Genomic DNA, 20,399 nt, shown 5'->3' on the forward strand with positions numbered 1-20,399 from the left:
GGAAAATATGTTAGCTTGAGTCACAAAATGCACAAGGGTGTTTACCTTAATCATTCAAATTGCTTTGTTAGCCAGTGTAAATACTTGATTTTCTGATACTATACCTTTCACATGGGCACATTACAGACATTATGACATTTTAACAATACATAAGTCTGTGTGCATCCCAGTTTTTGACAGATGCTGGAATGGAGACATAGGGTTATAATTTGACCAGAATTACATTGTAAAGGGAGCCTCAGGCAGTGTTTAGAATCCTTGTTACACAGCCTGAAAGATGTCAACTAAGCTGTTATGGACCACAACTTCTTCCTGTTTACCTATAGTTTTCTACTTGAAACATGAAGTGTCTCAAGTTGTGAGGGGAAGCATGCGTTGCGAATTCCCATCACCATGTTAAATTCCAGCAGTATCCAATGTTACAACAATATCTTGAGCATGGGGTTGAGACTGGCCTGTTGGTTTTCAAGTTAACAAATTGATATCTGTGTAGAATCGTCTTACCCAGTGATTTGAAGAGTTCTGGCCCGGCATATTTTCCCTCAAAGAAGACAGTATTGTTCTGGTAGTTGAAGGCTCGACACATTCTCACCAGAAGTACTTCCATGGCTCCTGGAACATGGAAAACATAAGATAACTCAATCACCATAATTATGAAATGACAGGTAACATAGATTTTTCTGTTTCTGTATATCTTACCCGCTTTCAGTAACACAATCTGATCATTCTGAGACAGCTGCATGAAGCCATCCATCTTTTTGGCAAATTCTACAATGTACTGGATAGCATCAGTAATTCGCCAGGCACATCGCTCCCACATCTCCTCCATGGACTATAAAAAGAAATAGCATGATGCACAACAACTAAAGCCGCTAAGAAACCACTTTGCTTGTTTTTTTGTCTTTTGCATATGCAAGAAATGGATGCTGACCAATACATCTGTTAGCAATCCTATGTAAGTAAATGTAAACCAAAGAGCCAGATTCATAAAGGTAAACATACATGTGTGCACATGTAAATTTACTACTAGACCCTAGTGTAGATACTGTATTGTTTTGCTACTGACCTTTTCCAAGTAGAGATTCACATTTAAGTGTGAACTAACATGTCTCTGCCCCCTCAAATGAGGTAGTAGAGCCTCCTGCAAATTGTATTTATGAAAGTTATTGCAAGTATTTTTTCAGTAGTATTTTTCGTTTTGTCTAGTTGCCATATATGTCCGCCACCAGGGCAGACGCCGCCACCATATACATATATATCAAGATCACCCTGTCGGAAAGTATAGGGTAATTTAGGAACGTTTATTATTTAAAAAATAAACCTATTTTAATGTGTAATATATTACATGTAAAGTATTTTAAAAATATGTATTAGTTTCATGGAAATAATCAAATCAAATAAAATTTCAGAAACATTAAACTAAATACATTAGGTGTATTATATAATAAAATGATTTAGAATTATTAAATCTATAAATATTATTTGTTTGCATTTCAATAAATGTTATTGACCTGTTTAAAATTAACTTTATGATTAAATTATTTAATGTCAAAATATAATATGTGTGTGTGTATGTTTATACGTATGCATTATCATGACTTTATTTTGATCTCCTGGATCATAAAAGTACAACTGCCATAAAAGATGCTAAAAACATCCAAACTAGATCCAAATAAAAAATTCCAGAGATTCAAACATTTTACAGTAGTGGAGATTAGGTTAACAGAAAGGTTCAAAATCTCAGTGAACTAATCATTACATGAATAAAAACCTTTTTGCGACAGGGCTAACAGAAATTGTAAAGTGCAATTTAAGCCACCAAGGAGCACAAGTACTCAACTTCCTTATAAGAACTAGGAAATCAAAGTAAAAAGGGAGTGGGGGGCGTTCTGATGATGGGTATAAAGCACCATGAAGTTCAAAAGTTCACCTGAGGGATTGTAATAACAACCTCTAATTTTGGGGCAGGTGCAGTTTATTTTTCTTTGGGTTTTTACCCCCAGTTATCGAGTGTGCATTTAGCAATAAAGTGCTGTATCAGACATCGAAAGGGGGACATACATTGCTCTGGGTTATTTCCCCCTTTTAGAGATGTATCATAGGTAATAATGCGCTATATCCAAAATCCTAGTAAGGACATGCAGTCTCGCATTTCAATATTTACATCGTACAAGTTACTTACCTTCGGTAACAAAATATCTGGTAGAGACATATTCTAGTTGCAGATTCCTTACCTTAGAATTTTCCCCCATGCGTCAGACTGGATCCGGAGATTTTTTCTTCGAGCAATACCCTTGCACGTCGGTAGGTGGCGTCAGTCGACTCCGTAGGCGTGGTCGCCGTGATGACGTCGGGAGTAGTACATAGACGGCGCCCTCACGCAGTGATGTCAGTTTCTTTTAACGACTTTCCACGCCAGAGCCCCTAAGAACACTGATATTGGTGCGCTAGAGCTAAGGACCTGAAAGGAGGAATCCCTGTACCTAGAAGTCAGTTCGCAAGCGGGGAGGATGGGTGGGCAGTAAGGAATCTGCAACTAGAATGTGTCTCTACCAGATATTTCGTTACCGAAGGTAAGTAACTTGTACATCTCACAGAGACTTCTAGTTGCAGATTCCTTACCTTAGAATAGATACCCAAGCAATGCCATCCTCGGTGGTGGGCTGCGAACTAAGATCATACTAGAAAGTCCTGCAGGACCGAACGACCAAAGAAGCCGTCCCGACGGACCTGACTGTCCAGGCAGTAATGTTTAGCAAACGTGTGGAGGGATGCCCACGTAGCTGCCTGACAGATATCCAGGACCGGAGCTCTGCGTGCAAACGCAGTGGATGCAGCAGTGGCCCTGGTAGAATGAGCCTGCAAGCCTTCAGGAGGTTGCTTTTTCACCAAAGCGTAGCACATTTTGATGCAAAGAAGCACCCATCGAGAGATGGTACGTTTCTGCACCGCCTTCCCTTTCTTCGCACCCACATAGCCAACAAAGAGTTGATCGTCCACCCGGAAGTATTTAGTACGATTGAGATAGAACGCCAACGCTCCTTTTGGGTCCAGACGGTGGAGTCTCTCCTCCTCATGGGAAGGATGTGGGGGTGCGTAGAAGGTAGGCAAAGTGATGAACTGGCCTACATGAAACGGTGTAACCACCTTAGGAAGGAAGGAAGCTCTAGTGCGTAACACCACTTTGTCGGGTGTATGGACAAGTACGGAGGCTTTGGAGAAAGGCCCTGAAGCTCACTCACCCTGCGAGCAGAGGTGATGGCAATAAGAAAGACGGTTTTGAATGTGAGGAGCCGTAAGGGACAATTATGCATAGGCTCAAAGGGAGTACACATCAAGAAAGTAAGCACAAGATTAAGATCTGACTGAGGCATGATGAAGGGAGTGGGAGGAAATAAGTGGGTGAGCCCTTTTAAGAACCAACTCACAAGAGGATATTTAAAGAGTGAGGGCTGATCAGGAAGCCTAAGAAAGGCAGAAATGGCAGACAGATACCCCTTAAGGGTGCCCAATGCAGAGCCCTGCTGGGCTAAGGAAAGAATAAATAGAAGAACCTCTGAAAGAGGGGCAGATAGGGGGTCAACAGATTTGTTGGTGCGCCATGCCACAAATTTATTCCAACGACAGGCGTATACAGTTTTAGTTGAGGGACACCTGGCTGCCAAGATAACATTGCAGTCTTCGGGTGGAAGGGCAAATGCCGTCAACTGTTGACGCTCAATCTCCACGCATGAAGGCGGAGGTTGGACAGGTTCAGGTGGAGGACCGTCCCCTGCTGCTGCGACAGAAGATCCGCCCGAAGAGGCAGTCTGAGTGGAGGATCGATGGACATGCTCAGGAGCTCAGGATACCACACTCTTCGAGCCCAGTCCGGAGCCACCAAGGTAACTTGGGCCCGGTCACTCTTGATCTTCTTGAGAACTCTGGGCAGAAGAGGGATAGGCGGGAAGGGGTAAAGGAGGCCGGAGTTCCACTCAAGATGAAAAGCGTCTCCGAGCGAGTGCCGCCTTGGAAACTCCAATGCGCAAAATAGCTGACATTGTGCGTTCTCTGCGGAGGCGAACAGATCTAACCAAGGCTTTCCCCACTTGAGAAAGAGACCTTGCGCCACCTCCGGATGGAGACGCCATTTGTGATCGACAGAGTGTCGGCGGCTGAGTTTGTCTGCTCTGGCGTTGAGAGAGCCCGCCAGATGTTGAACCATCAGGGTAATGCCCTGATGTTCCAGCCATGTCCAGAGGCGTAGTGCCTCCTGACATAGGGTCCAGGACCCTACCCCGCCTTGTTTGTTGGAGTACCACATGGAGGTAGTGTTGTACGTGAACACCTGCACCACTTTCCCTTTGAGAGAGGGAAGGAATGCTTTCAACGCAAGTCTGATCGCTCAGGGCTCCAGCATGTTTATGTGGAGTCGCGACTCCGCCGGAGACCAGAGGCCTCTGATCTCCGCCTCTCCCATGTGGCCGCCCCAACCCAGAAGCGACGCATCTGTCACTATTGAGAGATCTGGTTGGGGAAGGAAGAGGGATCTGCCAGTGACCCAATTGGGATTCAAAAGCCACCACTGCAGGTCTTTCGCAGTCCCCTCCGAGATCTGGACCATGTCGGAGAGATTCCCCTAATGCTGTGCCCACTGGAACTTCAACTCCCACTGCAGAGCCCGCATATGCCACCTGGCATGTGTTACTAGCAGGATGCAGGAGGCCAAGAGGCCCAGCAGTCTCAGAGTCTGTCTCACCAAAACCCAAGACCAAGGCTGAAAGATCAGAATCATAGCCTGAATGTCTTGGACTTGCTTTTGGGGAGGATAAGCCCGACACTGCACTGTGTCCAGAACTGCCTGATGTAAGGGAGCGTCTGAGATGGAGTCAGGTGTGACTTTGGCAGCTGATAGTGAACCCCAGCTGGTGCAGGAGGTTCGCCGTAGTCTGGAGGTGTGAGACCACTGTCTGGGGCAAAGGCGCCTTCAACAGCCAGTCTTCTAGGTAGGGGAAGACTGAGACCCCTAACCTGCGCAGATGAGCTGCAACCACCGAGGGGCATTGGTAAGGCCGAAAGGGCCGAAAGGGAGCACAGTAAACTGAAAGTGCTTGTCACCTACCACGAATCGTAGGTAACATCTGTGGGCAGGCAGGATGGGGATGTGGAAATAAGCGTCCTGCAAGTCTAACGCTACCCTCCAGTCTTCTGGGTCTAAGGCAGACAGAACCTGAGCCAGTGTGAGCATTTTGAACTTCTCCTTCTTGAGGAAGTAGTTCAGATCCCGAAGATCTAGGATAGGGCGCAAGCCTTTGTCCTTCTTTGGTATCAGAAAGTAGCGGGAATAACAACCACAACCTACTTCTGGCACAGGGAGCCTTTCTATAGCTTGGCCAAGAGAGCCGCGACTTCCTGGCGGAGAAGCACCAAATGATCCTCTGAAAGGGGATGGAAGAATGGTGGCATGTGTGGTGGTGCGGATTCGAAAGGGAGGGATTAGCCCTTCCGAATTATTTGCAAAACCCACCCGTCCGCGGTGATATGTTCCAAGTGGGGCAGATAATGGCAGATTCTGCCTCCTACTGGGCGGGAGTGAGGGGACAGACTAGGAAGGTTTGGAGGCTGCTGCGGGGGCAGGGGTGGACTGGACAGACCTCTGGTTCCCTGTCCCATGACCACATGGGATTTTGCGCCCTTGGCCATGCATAGGCTGTCTAGCGTGCATGGCCCGTTGGCTGGGTTGAGGACACGACAGGGCGCCCCTTCCGTGGCCACGAAAGGGACGAAAAGCAGACTGGGGGGGGGGGTGTGGCAGCAGAAAGGCCAAGGGACCGAGCCGTGGCCTTGGACTCCTTGAACTTCTCCAAGGCCGAGTCCGCTTTGTACACTGTCAATTCGACTTCAAGCCACATTTTTCAAGTTTTTTTAGGAGTTTTGTTTGAGCAATGAAGAGACTATGGTCCTGATTTGCAGTTTGGCAGACATGGTACTCCTACTCCTACACTAACGTGACTGTGTTCTCTGCCTATGAAAGCCTTGGTCCACCCACCTTATTTAAACATAGGCAAGCCTCAAGTATTCTGTTGATCTGGCCCCCGCTGGCTCCGTTGATGGAATACTTTCTCTGGTGGCAAAACACAGTAGGGCCCATCAGAGGAAGAACATTACACTGTCCTCCTTATTTAGGGTGGACAGTGTAATGCCTTTTTTTCGGGTCTGTCACTGTTACGAAAAACCTTGTGATGAGTGACAGCAAAACAAATAATGAGCCCCTACTCCCTGAGAGTAAGCTCCCAGGGTTTTGAGAGTCATTTTTTTTTCTGAAACAAACTCCTACTTTAGGAGCTTTCTGAAATACACAAAATATAAACTGTTGGGTGGATGCCCATCAAACAGGTGGCTGCTGACCACCAGACCGTTAGTACATTGAAGGGAACTGTCTTACAGATGACCACAGGAATGGTAGTCATCTCTTAATTTGGTGTGCAGAGTGCCATTGAGGTGGTGGAGATAATGCCCTCTGCTATACCGACGAACACTACTCTGCCTCCAAGCTCTAAATCAGAAGTGAGGACTAAGAATTACTACTCGTGCAACAAAATAATTATGCTAATTATTTTAAAAAATCCAGGTGGCAATAGCAAATGATACTTCTATTATGTTGAACACGTGGAGGTCAACACTCCTAACACAGTGCCAGTTAGTTTTTAGGCACCATCATGGTACTAAGACCACATATATGTCTATAAACCAGATCACTATGGGGGTTATTACAACTTTGGAGGAGGTGTTAATCCATCCCAAAAGTGACGGTAAAGTGACGGATATACCACCAGCCGTTTTACGAGTCCATTATATCCTATGGAACTCGTAATACGGCTGGTGGTATATCCGTCACATTTGGGACGGTTTAACACCTCCTCCAAAGTTGTAATAACCCCCTATATGTTGTAAAAAGTGAATAACGCTTCACTCTTCCACACCGAAAGCTGAGCTGGTTGTTTGCAGTACTCATCCCATGACTAAAGTCATAACTCTCTATCTAAACAATAGCTTTGTGGCCCATTTGCAGTCACTTTCTTGAACTGTATGTACCCCTTCCTGCAATAAGTTGTCCCCCTTTGTACCCCAGAGTCCCACATTGCACCCTGTGCGGTCCTCGTTTGCATCCTTTTGCCCCTCTTTACATCCTTCAACCCATGACTCAGCATACTGTACCACACGCCTTTTCCTTGAAAGTGCTATTCATTTTGGTATTTGTATAGTGAAAAGATTCTCTCCTAACGTCACTGACATTCTAGCAGAGAGAGTGTGGTTGTGCCACTAATATCACCCCTGTTACAAACAACAGTTGCAGGTCAAGTGGCAACACGGTAGGTCTCTGTAATGTCGCAACCAGTGACGTGAACTGGTTCACCCTTCTGCCCCGCTTCCCCCTCTTCCCGCCATGGGCGGTGGTTAGAACCTGGGGTGACGTAGTGAGGCGAATAAATAAAGTGCTGGAAGCAAGTGGGGGGAGGAAACACAGAGTGTGAGCATTTGAAAATGCCGTCCTGCTTGCAGCGGAGTAAAAAATCGAACACGTGTCCTGAGTGTTATTCGCACGGCGCGCAAAGCGAGTCCCGGAGGCCTTATCTCAACTCCACAGGTCTCCTCACACACAGATTCCTGAACTCATCAACAATGGATAGTTCTGTGTGTTTGAAAACTAATAATTTGCTACTTCAGTTCAAGTTATATATTTTGTCTCTTAACACTTGAGCGTATAAACATATTTTTTAATATCCAGAAGTCAAAACAATTGGCATTGCCAGTGTCTACTTTGTTTTCTCCCATGATTTCTTACCTTTCTTTGGTAGCTGTAAACTTCGTTACGGGTGAACGTCTCCCACCTCAGTAGCTGTAAGTCTTCGAATCGAAACTGACATGTTTGTCTGTGTGCATTTAGGACGTTTTGTGTCAGATTTTCTGAGACAGAGTGAAAAATTGTGAAAATGAAACAATCCGTACTGACAATTTTACTTTCTTGCCACGTGAATCATGAACATTCTGAAAAACACTGCTAAAGCATCGGTAAGAAAACGTATCCCAGTGCTAGAAGAAGCTGATCAAACTGACATTGCATACTAGCGACCACTACATAACCACTGTTGGTGTTTTATAGAAGCGGCACCCTAAACAGTGGGCAATAGAGCACTTCACTGTGCAGGTTTTGTAATACAGGCTGCACCGCTGAAACATTTCTCTAAAAAAGAGGAACAACAAAAAGTTTTAGCTGCTGGTCAGTGGGATAAACGATTCAATCAGTTCAGTTTCCTCTTGGTTTCCACACACTTCGGCACTAACGGATGGTATAAAGAAGGAAGCTGCATACATAATCATAAAGTAGATGAATACCAAATGCTGCATATCTTGATGAAAGACTGCCCCTTTTACATATGAGGTCAGTGGAATCAAGTGTAAATAATCGCCACATATTAAGGTGGATATGATATAGGGGGAAAAGTGATTAAGACAGTGTTAGAAATGGGGTCTCTAGTTGGCAGAGGTATACACCCTTGTCCAAGTAGGGACCACAGTCCTAGTCAGGGTAAGTCACACACAATCCAAATTATCCTGTGCCCACGCTCTGGTAGCTTTGCACTGAGCAGTCAGGCTTAACTTCAAAGTCAATGTGTAAAGTATTTTTGCATTAAATCATACAGTAACACAGTGAAAACACCACAAAAATGCACCACACAGGTTGAGAAAAATATAAGATATTTATCTGGTTAAACTAAGGTCAAAATGATAAAGATTTAATAAGCACAAGTTGAGATTTCACTTTTGCAAGATTGAAAAGAGTCTTAAATCTTAGAAATCACACTTGTCTCTTGTTTGCACAAAGTACCTGGTTTGCATAAAAATTAACATGCACAGAGACCGCAGAGGAGGAGATGCATGGAAAAATAGGGTGAGCGTTGGAATTTCTGGCGCGGCTGAGATGATGTGTTGTTTCTTTCCATGCAGCAAAGGGCTTTGCGTTGATTTCTGGCACGCAGTCTTGGTTCCTCACTGTGATGCGGGGTTCTTTTTGATGCCCAGGGACGATGCATGGAAATCCGGGGAGTGCAGAACAAAGTCACAGGCGTTCCGTCGATTTGGTAGGCAATGCGTTGAATTTTCTGTTGCACGGCAGTTGCTGCGTCGATTCTTAACTTTGGAAGTTGGGCTGCGTATTTCTTGTTCGGCTGTGCGTCGATCCGGTAGGGGTGTGTTTTGAATTTCTGGCTGCAAGGCAGGCGCTGCATCGATTCTTTACTCAGGAAGTCGGGCTGCATCGTTCTGTTTCGGCTGTGCGGCGATTTCTCGGTAGCACCACAGCTGTGCGTCGTTTCTGGCAGGCTGTGCATCTATTTTCAGCGAAAAGGAGTTTCTTGAGGAGATGAAGTCTTTTTGATCCTGAGACTTCAGAAAACAGGAGGCAAGCTCAATCTAACCCCTTGGAGAGCACTTCTCAGCAAAGTCTCAGGGCAGCAGGGCAACAGCAGGGCAGCAGTCCTACTCAGAAAAGCAGTCCAAATGAGTCCTTTGGGCAGCCAGGCAGTTCCTCTTGACAGATTGCAGGTACAGACGTGTCTGATTTGGTGGGGTCAGGGACCCAGTTTATATACCCAAAAATGTCTTTGATGTGGGGGAGACGTCAAAGAGTGGTTTTGAAGTGCACAAGTTCCCCTTTTAGTACAGGTCTTTCTGCCAGGGTCCCTGTAAGTGAGTTGGCAGTCTATTGTGTGAGATCAGGCCACTAGCCTTTGAAATGTAAGGGTCGAGCTCTCCACCATTCCAGCTCAGGAAGACCCAGTCAGTATGCAGATGAGTGCAGGTGTGACTGAGTACCCATAGAGGAGCTCAAAGGGACTGCACACTACCTCCTTCTTGGGTAACTCTCTGTAAGGAAAGAGAAGGCATGGCAAGAGGACACCCACCTTACGCCTCGTGGCCTCAGGGAGGCCTGTGATCATGCCTTTCAAGGTCTTGTTGAGTCTCTCTACAAGACCATTGGATTGAGGATGATAGGACTTGGTGAACTTGTATGTCACCCACACGCATCCCCTTTCAGTACAGGTCTGTCAGCCAGTGTCCCAGTAGTGGGGTTGGCAGTTCATTGATGAAGGGCAGGCCACTAGCCTTTGAAATGTAAGTGTCAGGCCTTTCACCATTCCAGCGCAGGAAGATCCACTCAGTATGCAGATGAGTGCAGGTGTGACTGAGTATCTTGTGTTTGTGGTTGTCTGGGTGAAATGCAAAAGGAAGCTATCAACCAACCCATCCCAGGCGTTGATTGGAGACAGGCTGTAAGGCACCGATGGATTTTAAGTGCAGAGAAATGCTCCCTTTCTAAAAGTGGCAATCTAAAATAGTAACATAAACTCCAACCTCACCAATAAGCAGGATTTTCCATTGCCATTCTGGCCACACTAAATAATAACTGGTTATCCCCTTTCTGATCAGAATCTACCACTCAAACAGTAAATGAGGGTAGCCCTAATGCTATCCTGTGAAAGGAGCAGGCCTCACAGCAGTGTAAAACAAATTTAGAAGTTTTTCACTACCAGGACAGATAAAACACACATGTACCTGTCCTGCTTATACCTACATAGCACAGTTCTCACATTCATGGCATATTTGCCTCTGAAAACAACTTTTTGGATTGAGGTGTTATGAAATATGAGACAAGCTCTTTTTAATCTTGTCTCTTGCTTTTATGAAAATATTCTTAAAGAGACAGATATGAACTTTAATTTTCTTTGTGAGATGGATATGCATGCCACGTAAAGGTTATTTTGCTCCTTTGTTATGATTACTCTGTAAAGAGAGTATAGGTCTTCCTTTTTGATGGATTTACCATTGTCATCACCTCAGGTTTGTTTTCCTGTGGGCAAATTTGTATCCAATGGTATAAAACATAGAAATACCATCTTAGAGTATATTTTATTGTTGTAATTGTGAGTAAAGCATGTATTGTAAAAGCCATCTTAAAGAGACAAGGTGATTTATGTGTGGAAAATATTATTCATGATAATTTTTGTCTGCTCAATTTACAGGATGCTCTGCTTACCTTCTAATGAAATGTACACTAATATTTGAATTTGACTCAGTTACTCCATGGCCCTTTTCCATTATCAACCCTTCTGCTGTTGATCAGAAAACAGACACTGGTTCCTTTTCAGGGCTTGACTATGGACAGCTTTAGCTGTTTGCCATCATTCATGGCATCAGTACTCCAAAACAGAAATATAGGGAGAGTTTGGGCTTTAGATCCGGCCTATCAGCCGTTGTCTTCCCCAGTTTAACTTTCGTCAGCCCTGGCATACTGGGGTGTCCATCAAGTTTTGTACCGACCCAAAGTATTTTGTGTTTCTTTACATCTTAGCCATTACATTTTGCTTAGGTAAATGGATATTAAAGTAGACCAGCTCCTCTTGCAATCTTATCTATGTTGAACGGTTACATCAATGTCATGACACAATTTCCATTTTATGTGAGAGAATTCAGATGTTTGCATCAACGTCATGACTTAACCATCTATCTGCAGCTCCTCTATCACTCGTCATTTAGGTCATCATTCGGTCCCCAGAGTCACTCAACAGATCCTCTTATACATATTTCTTCTATGTACTGTCCATAACACACTGGCCTTAGCCTTCACTGTCTCTAGGACAATTATCATCATGTGTACATTCTGCTATGTTGTAGGTGAAGAAAATAAATTAAAGTAGAGAAATTTGGGAAGACAGCATTATATGCTCTGTGCTTTCATTCTGTGGAGCTTGCCTGTCTGAATAATGAATCGTCTTTGTTTGCTTGTTCTTATTTTTGGTAATAAACATATTTAAGTATTCTAGTAGGGTCAGATCTGAATTTTCTGTTACAATCTTCTCACACATTCACATATAAAACTACTAATCCGTACAGAATTACTTTCATATAGCCCAACCTATTGGCTTTGCCAATGTCTATTTAAATTGGAGTGACCAAGAACGTTTCACTTACGTACATGGGAGAGGGGAATGATGTTTGTTGCATACATATTTGTAGCAGTATCAGCTCACAAAGCTTGTATTAAACCTGCTACAAAGTTAGTTTCTGAGTCTATTAAAAGCAAGATGCAGAAAGGTTGACAACAGGAAAGAGCCTATGGACTAACAATAACAGACCCAGGAAAACTGAATACTTTTTTGCACCACACCGTTTCAAAGAAATGATCTGTGATAAGACCGAACTTAAGGCCTCATTTATACCATGGTTCACCACACACTAGGGGCCAGATGTAGCAATATTGCAAATTGCGACTTGCAATTTGCGAGTCCATCCGACTCGCAAATTGCAAGTCGCAATTTGCAATGCAGTACGGTGTCTCAGATACCGACTGCGACTCGCTATGGGGTCGCAATGACCCACCTCATCAATATTCATGAGGTGGGTCGCAAATTGCGGCCCCATAGCGAGTATAGGCACTCGCAAACATGGAGGCCTCCTGTCGTCAGCAGACCTCCATGTTCGTGACTGCTTTCAATAAAGCAGTTTTTTTTTTTTAAGTGTAGCCCGTTTTCCTTAAAGGAAAAAACGAAACCTTTAGTTTCGGTATTTTTTCAGGGCAGGGAGTGGTCCCTTGGACCACTCCCTGCCCTGAAAAAATATTTTTGGGTCCATTCACAAAGTGGAAGGGGTCCCATGGGGACCCCTTCCAATTTGCGAGTGTGTTACCATCCACTTGAAGTGGATGGTCACTGCGATACCATTTGCGACCGCGTACGCGGTCGCAAATGGTATTGCATACCACTCAGACTCGCAAATAGGAAGGGAACACCCCTTCCTATTTGCGAGTCTGAAATGCATATTGCGAGTCGGTACCGACTCGCAATATGCATTTCTGCATTGGGAAACGCGTTTAGCGAGTCGCAAACGGCAATTTTTGCCGTTTGTGACTCGCTAAACGTTTCCTACATCTGGCCCTAGATGTTTTATGTCAGAATATTATATGGTACTGACATTTAAAAAATCATGTTTTAAATATCTTTTGCAAAAATATCATCCCTTTGGATGTGAATTGTCTATTAAGACAATAGGGAGATATTTTTTATAAAAAAACAATTAGGGCACAGTATTCTTGCCTGATAATATTCGGACACATATTCTGGTACCATACATACCCTTTGAAGCCTGCCAGGTTGGTGGAAGCCTAGGCCTCTTTTCTCCCCAGTAGAGAACCACCCATCCTAATTTAAGGTCCACACCTGACTTGCAGAATTTCACTGCTTACAGTGCAGCTACCAGTGCCTCCTAGACGTTGTAGGCAGAGCACTATGCAGAGTGAGCACGCACCATGCTTTTTTGGTTTCACCCTGCATACTTTTGGTTTTGCTGAAGCAAACTTCTGGAGCAAGAGTTTGCATCAGTCAAACAAAACATTAATGCCTTATTGTTAGAAATGGGGTCTCTAGTTCGCAGTTATTTTACACCTTGTCCAGGTAGGGACCCTCACTCTAGTCAGGGTAAGGGAGTCACACTCCTAAGATAACCCCGGTTCACCCCCTTGGTAGCTTGGCACTAGTAGTCAGGCCTATCTCAGAGGCAATGTGTTAGGTATTTGTACCCACACACTGTGAAAACACTACAAATGGACACCACACCAGTTTAGAAGAATAGCCAATATTTGTCTAAGGAAAACTAGACCTAAATGAGCAAAGATAGGAATGTTTAAAGATTAAATCCCAATAAAGCGATTAGAAACGCAATAGTTCCAACTGATGCTATCATGGTGTCATGCCAAAGTCATTCTCAACATTTCGATGCCTCTCACGAGGGAGTGTGGTGCCGGTCACGTCGCACGGACCCCAGGTACAGTACTTTAGGAATGAGGCAGTCAAAGGCAAAGCATGGAGTCAAGGAGATGAGGCGCATCTGAAGCCAGTGCAGCCTCGGTTACGTGCTGCTACGCAGGAGGTGAGGCGTTGGTTCCTTATCGAGGTAAGGAGTTGGTTCCTTATGGAGGCAGGGGAGGTGAGGCTGCTGCGAGGCGGTGGTTTCTGATGATCCAGCAGGGTCGATGAGTCCATCGGTTCAAGCCGTGATGAGGTGACTTCACAGGGTCACGGCCACACCACAGAGCCACAGGCACCGCAGCGGAGTCAGGTGCCAGATATCAGTGACACAGCACTCAGGGCTCACAATGTCATGGGACTTCAGAGGTGCTGGGTTGGCGTCCGGTCTGCAGTGTCAGTCACCGTTGTTGCGCTTCAGCGGGAACCACAGCTTCAGGTGCAGGCAGCAGTGCGGAGTCCGGCAGCGGCGCCAGTCCTGGCGTAGTCCAGAGTCGATGTGCCTGGTTCCTCTTGTTTTTATGCCAGCTTTTACTCTCAAGTGCCCAGGAACTGGAGTGGGCACAACCTGGTGAGTCAGGGTCCTCAGCAGGAGAACCCAGCGGCTAGTAGATGAAGTCTTTGCTGTCCCTGAGACTTCATAACGGGAGGCAAGCTCAGTCCAAACCCTTGGAAAAACTTCACAAGTAGGATACACAGGAAAGTCCAGTCCTTGTCTTCCCCAAAGCAGAAGCAGCAACTGCAGGGCAACCCAGCAAAGCACACACAGCAATGGGGCAGTACTTCTCCTTACAGCTCTTCAGCTCTTCTACTCTTGCTCCAGTAGTGTTCTAAAAGTCTGGGGTTTTGGGTTCACTATTTATACTCATTTCTGCCTTTGAAGTGGGCAAACTTAAAAGAAAAGTCTCTGTTGTTCAGAAGATCCTGCCTTGCCAAGGTTTCGCTCCAGATGCACTCCATGGGGTGGAGACAGCATTGTTTAAGGACAGGCACAGCCCTATTCAGGTGCAAGTGTCAGCTCCTCTCACCACTCTAGACTAGGAAGACCCATTGGGATGTTCAGCGCATACCTCAGCACCCTGTGTGTGACTGTCTAGGGTGAATTCACAACCTGCCTAACTGTTTCCTGACCCAGACGTGTATCCCACAGCCAGGCAGAGGCACAGAATGATTAAGCAAGAAAATGCCCACTGTCTAAAATCAACATTTTCGAACACATAAGTTTAAAACCACCTTCACTAAGAGATGTATTTTTAAATTGTGAGTTTGAAGACCCCAAACTACGTATTTCTGTCTGCTCCCAATGGGAAATTACACTTAAGAGATGTTTCAAGGCAATCCCCATGTTAACCTGTGGGAGAAATAGCTAGTTCAATAGTGAAAAACAAATTTGGCAGTATTTCACTGTCAGGATTTTTAAAACACACCAGGACATGTCCTACCTTTTAACTACACTGCACTCTGCTCATGGGGCTACCATGGGCCTACCTTAGGGTGTCTTACATGTTCAAAAAGGCAGGGTTTGGGTCAAACAAATGGGTGCAGTTGCCAGGTTGATATGTCAGTTTAAAACTGCACACACAGACACTGCAATGGAAGGTCTGAGACATGTTTGCATGGCTACTCGTGGGTGGCACAATCAGTGCTGTAGGCCCAATAGTAGCATTTGATTTACAGACCATAGGAACACATGGTGCACTATACCAGGGACTTGCTAGTAAATCAAATATGTCAATTATGAATAACCAATCATAATCCCAATGTACACAGAGAGCATATGCACTTTAGCACTGATCAGCAGTGGTAAAGTGCCCAGAGTCCTAGAACCAACACAAAGAGGGTCAGAGAAATAGGAGGCGAAAAGGCAAAAAGTCTGGGGATAAACCTACAAAAAGGGCCAGGTCCAAAACTTATTCACAGACATTTGTTTCCATGCTTGTCGGGGTCAATATTTGTTTTCTGTTCCTGGGACTGCTATGTCTCACAAGGCCAACACAGGTATGAAAAATGAGTGTTGGTAACCCAGCTCTTCTTGCTGGCAACCGTCAATGTGACCTGACAGCTCACTCATGGATGGACTATCTGGTCAAGTGTTTCTATTTGAAACACTGCAGTTTCAAATCCCACAGTTCCTCCCACTCTAAGTCAGGAAAAGCATGGTTGATAGGGCAGGTGCCATGATATGCAAATGCCCCATCCACCAACCTGTCAAAGAGGCCTTTTGAATCTATTTACAAGAGTCAGAATGGAAGCATAAAAGGATGTGGAGTGCAGAAGCCATTTTAAATTTGATTTGCCACGTGAACGTTTTTGAACTGCCTATAATATCTGTGATCATTTAGCCAATACTACTAGCAGTTGCAGCAAATTCTACATGACATTCTCAGGATGTCCATGGCCACCACACATATAAGGTACAAGGTGTGTAGCAGTAATGGGTAGAAATATTGTGTATAGTAGGAGTATTCATCTTTGGTCGATGCAGCAAGGACCCATGGCATTTTTTCAGGCTAGCCACATTGAATGCATTTGCATACAATTTCCTCAAAAGTGATTCATTTACATAGTCAGTGGTTATCCTGAAAATCTGCCACAGATCTGCCACCCTTGGACGTACTATAAACACCCTTGTTATTTAAACACTTGATGGAGATAGAACATAAATTTCAAAGCTGAGAATAAAAACACCTACCGATTTCCATTATAGAGGAGTTTGACATTTCCCAAAAAAATGTAGAGCTGGAACATAAGTCAACTTCTTCTGGCTTTTCGTAGATGGGGGTTCTCCTCGCCCCACTGAGGTCCAGCAGAAAGGAATGCCTCTCCATTGTGTGTAATCCATTCGCCTTGATGTCCATTTTAACCCGGTCCTGGTTGGACCCTTTGGAAAATGGATGATTGAGTGCCTGTTGGTTCTCCCCTTTGTTAAGCCTGTGAGAACCAGGGAAGACCTCCGCCTCGTTGGGAGAGAGATGTGTTCTTGTCCTAGACAGAAGGGTGTTGGAACATTTAGAATCATCCATAATGTCTGTAGCAGATCTCATGTTGAACTGCCCGCTGGTGAGACTATCCGGGTATTCTGCATGCATCACCTCAATGTTTTGCTGCTCCTGCTGCAGTCGATGCTTCTGTACCTCTGCATGCAAGCAGTCCCGCTGTTTCTTTGACATGCGTCCGAACTTGACAGCTAAAATCAAAAAATATTTTTAGAAACATTTTCGATTGTTACTCAGTTGCTAGTATTGAAACAATATTTCATCAGACAAAATTACTACATCAGTTGCGGCGAGTTCAAATGTTGCAGATTGTGCTTTAGGAAATGAAGAAAATATATTATTTAGTCCCAAGAGTATTCCCGGTCAACACGATAGCAACATATTTTTGCGGCATTCATTGTTTAATGTTTTTTAAATACCAGAAATGATGCGGACGTCGCTTTGAGAGGATTTACTGAATTGTTAACAGTGAATATAACCAATGAAGCTTAATGGTACAATTGATATTGACGTACATTTCTTAACTACAGCTCTCCTCCGTTTTGGCACTTGTTTCTTTAGTCTACATTGCTCATTAATGTTCAGTGTTTTACTAAATTAGTAAGCATACGTGAACTTGCACTACGCTGTAAAACCTGGAGGCCTCGATTGAGGGCTTGTCACTCTGTTGCAATGTATTGTAGAGACCCGGCCCAGTCATAGGTTCCAGTTCTCTGAATTTGTTTCATGACTCTCATACTTGTCATAAATAAAATAACAAATATTTTCAGCCAGTAAGCTCAGTGCAATATGGGATTTGTGGTTAGAAATAGAATTTTTTTGAACCCGATGAAACATCATATTGATATCACCCTGAACAGCTCCATATTTACCCACCTTCAGACAGTGAAAGCCAACTGCAGGCTTTTTATACTTGGCTATGTGAGGCATTGTATTCACAAGCAATTTTAAGCAATAGAGGGGGAAATAAACATGGGAATCCCACCCACCGGTATTAATCTGAATTGAGAGGCTAAAACCGAACTCCATTAATCTGAACGGAATTGGAGAAAAAAATATGACAGAATCCAAAGCATTGTATGAAGCTAAAAGAGATAATTATTATTATTAATATTATTAAGTACTCTTTAATATTAAACGGGCCTACTTCTCTTCTGAATTAATATCCTGTTCTTCCTTTTTACTGCGTTCACTCCTTTTCAGAAGAGGACATAACTAATTCTATTCGTTCTGTGAAGCCACTATCTCTGCTAGACCCCACACCTATTTTTTGTATTTAAACAAAGCCGTTACACAATCACACCTCCTTTGTATCTCTTATGTCGTTTGATTCAAATTGGACTCAGGCTAAATCAGTGCCTTCTTCCTACTGGGTCTGCCAGTATCCTTTGACACAGTTGAGCATTCCATTGTTCTAGACAGTGGCCGAATTAAGGACATTGATGGCTTGGCATTACAGTGGCTAAGCTCTGTTCATTGTGGGTGGACTCAATCCATCACGTTCACTTCTCACTCTGTTTAAAGCTCACTCCCAGGTGCTCTTTGTCTTCCAATCTGCTTATTGTCCTTAAGTCAGCTAAGCACAGAATTGGCAGTCTCAGACATGCCATTTGGTGTGTCAGTCTCTGAAAATCCTTATAAATAAAGATCAGACATGAGAAATTACCCGGTGCCCTCCGACCTCCTCTTGGTCGTTTCATAAGGCTCTGACTTTTTTTTTAAAATAAGTTACCTTCTTGACACACTAGCAAATTTCAATTTCCTTGCACACTGCGTAAAAGTCCTAGTAGATCTTTGTGTGCTTTATAAATTAAAGTATCATAACATATATTGGGTGCTGCAGCTACAGCACTGAAAGGTTATATTAAGTGTGTGCACATGGTGATGGAATATTCCGTCCCCCTAACATTCTGATTAGATTTACTGTATCTTTGAATCAAACAAAAATGTCTAACTCAAAACATTATTCATGAAAGGCTCGGGTTGGAAAGGTTCTTTGTCAGTTAGAGCCCTGGCCGAAGTTATTTGCATATGCACCCAATACCTGATTAATCTTTCCCTCACTACTTGTCTCCTCATCATTACACTGATGACAAGGTGCCAACCCAGCCAAGTAAAAGGCATCCTTAATGCATCTTCCCTGAACTTTTATCTTATAAACACATTTTTCCTCAATTGATACTTCCCTGATAATCAACCAAATCAGTTGGAAATTCTCCGAAGAAGATGCTTCTAACATTAGTGATTTGAGTTCTTTAAATGAAAATATAGAAGTGCAGGTACTCACTAATTTGAGTACCTTTTCGCTTCTGAGCAGTGTCGGTACTCTCCCAATAAATGTATTGCTGCACTGCAGGAAAGTGCAAGTGCTCCCCTTTTAACTTCAAGAAGTGCAACTACCCAGTACCAGATAATACTTGCCTGGTTAAAGCACAAACAACAGATGATGGACGGAATTTAGAACAAATCAAACATTCACCCCAGTCACAGACCTGGGTTTAATCTATAATTTAGTTTTTTGCTTGCCATGACATTACAGTTTGGACCCAGCCCTCTATATACAAATCAGTCTTGACCCTGTTCCCCAGGGGAACAGTCCAGCCCGAACTGCCAGGCCAGGTCTGCCCTGCACCAGAAACAAGCATCCTGGGACTGGTTTCAGGGTATCACCCTTCATCAGCCAGGCTATGGCTGGGTCCAAACTGGGGTGGCGTAGTGAGCAAAAGAATTGATGGATTAAATCCAGATCTGTGGCTGGGGGTGAATGTTTGATCGGTTCCGCATTCCGTCCATCATTTGTGTTTGTACTGAGTAAGCCGTTTTGGGAAGTTATTAAGGGAGAAAGCCACATCCAATGTGTTAATTTAATTTACTAGTGGAATTTGCCTTGATTCTCAAGTTGTAGTGTGTGGGAAGGCGAAGGCTTCATTGTAACAGACTGGCTGGTCACTGTGCAACTATACCTTAGGAAGAGCAAGTATGAGATGAGGCTGAAGAGTGCAGTATGTTTTGGCCTCCTCCAGCTGAATGTTTCTTGTTCATCTGACTATTCCATAGGAAAGAGTATGGAAGTTAGGAGTGCGTGCGTATGACCGTCATTTTCGCGCTGGCAATATTCATTGGTAGGCATGCTTTCTAAGCACTGAAACTGTAAAGGAGGTAAAGGACTTTTTCAAGCACCACACCTTTACTGGAAGGCAGACGGAGGGTAGGAACAAAGGGTGTTTTGTTATTGCAGGCAACTCTGTGATTTTGAAAAACTTTGAGGTAACGTGTTTCACTTGGTGAGCTAATCAGGAAGCAGAAAGTTCCATTAAATAGAGAAGATAGAAGAAACTGACATAGGAAGTGGAAAATGAGAAGGAAGACCTGTAGAGAGCTGGTTGTATATTATCTGTACATACTGACACACAGTGTTCCCAGCAATCTCCAGTGATTTTGTTATGATGTGATAGCCTCTTGTTTTAGCAAATTTTAGCTCAGTTTATCAATGTTTTTAATGGAATTTTATTAATTCCTGCTTTTCTTCTGTGTAATGGTTGTACAGTTATTCACAGGCTCT

General features: G+C 44.0%; 1 protein-coding gene across 1 annotated transcript in view; it reads right to left on the reverse strand.

Moving 5' to 3' along the window:
• The window catches only part of LOC138267165 (nuclear receptor ROR-alpha A-like), a 250,950-nt gene that overhangs the window by 54,581 nt on the left and 175,970 nt on the right, over positions 1–20,399 (reverse strand). The window contains exons 6-9 of the mRNA XM_069216015.1: positions 16,534–17,028; positions 7,826–7,947; positions 700–832; positions 505–612 (exon numbers count right to left, since the gene is read on the reverse strand). Coding sequence (XP_069072116.1) covers positions 505–612; positions 700–832; positions 7,826–7,947; positions 16,534–17,028 — 858 coding nt within the window. The remainder of the gene's footprint in view (positions 1–504; positions 613–699; positions 833–7,825; positions 7,948–16,533; positions 17,029–20,399) is intronic.

This window comes from Pleurodeles waltl, chromosome 12 (genome assembly GCF_031143425.1).
Source record: "Pleurodeles waltl isolate 20211129_DDA chromosome 12, aPleWal1.hap1.20221129, whole genome shotgun sequence".
Taxonomy (NCBI): domain Eukaryota; kingdom Metazoa; phylum Chordata; class Amphibia; order Caudata; family Salamandridae; genus Pleurodeles; species Pleurodeles waltl.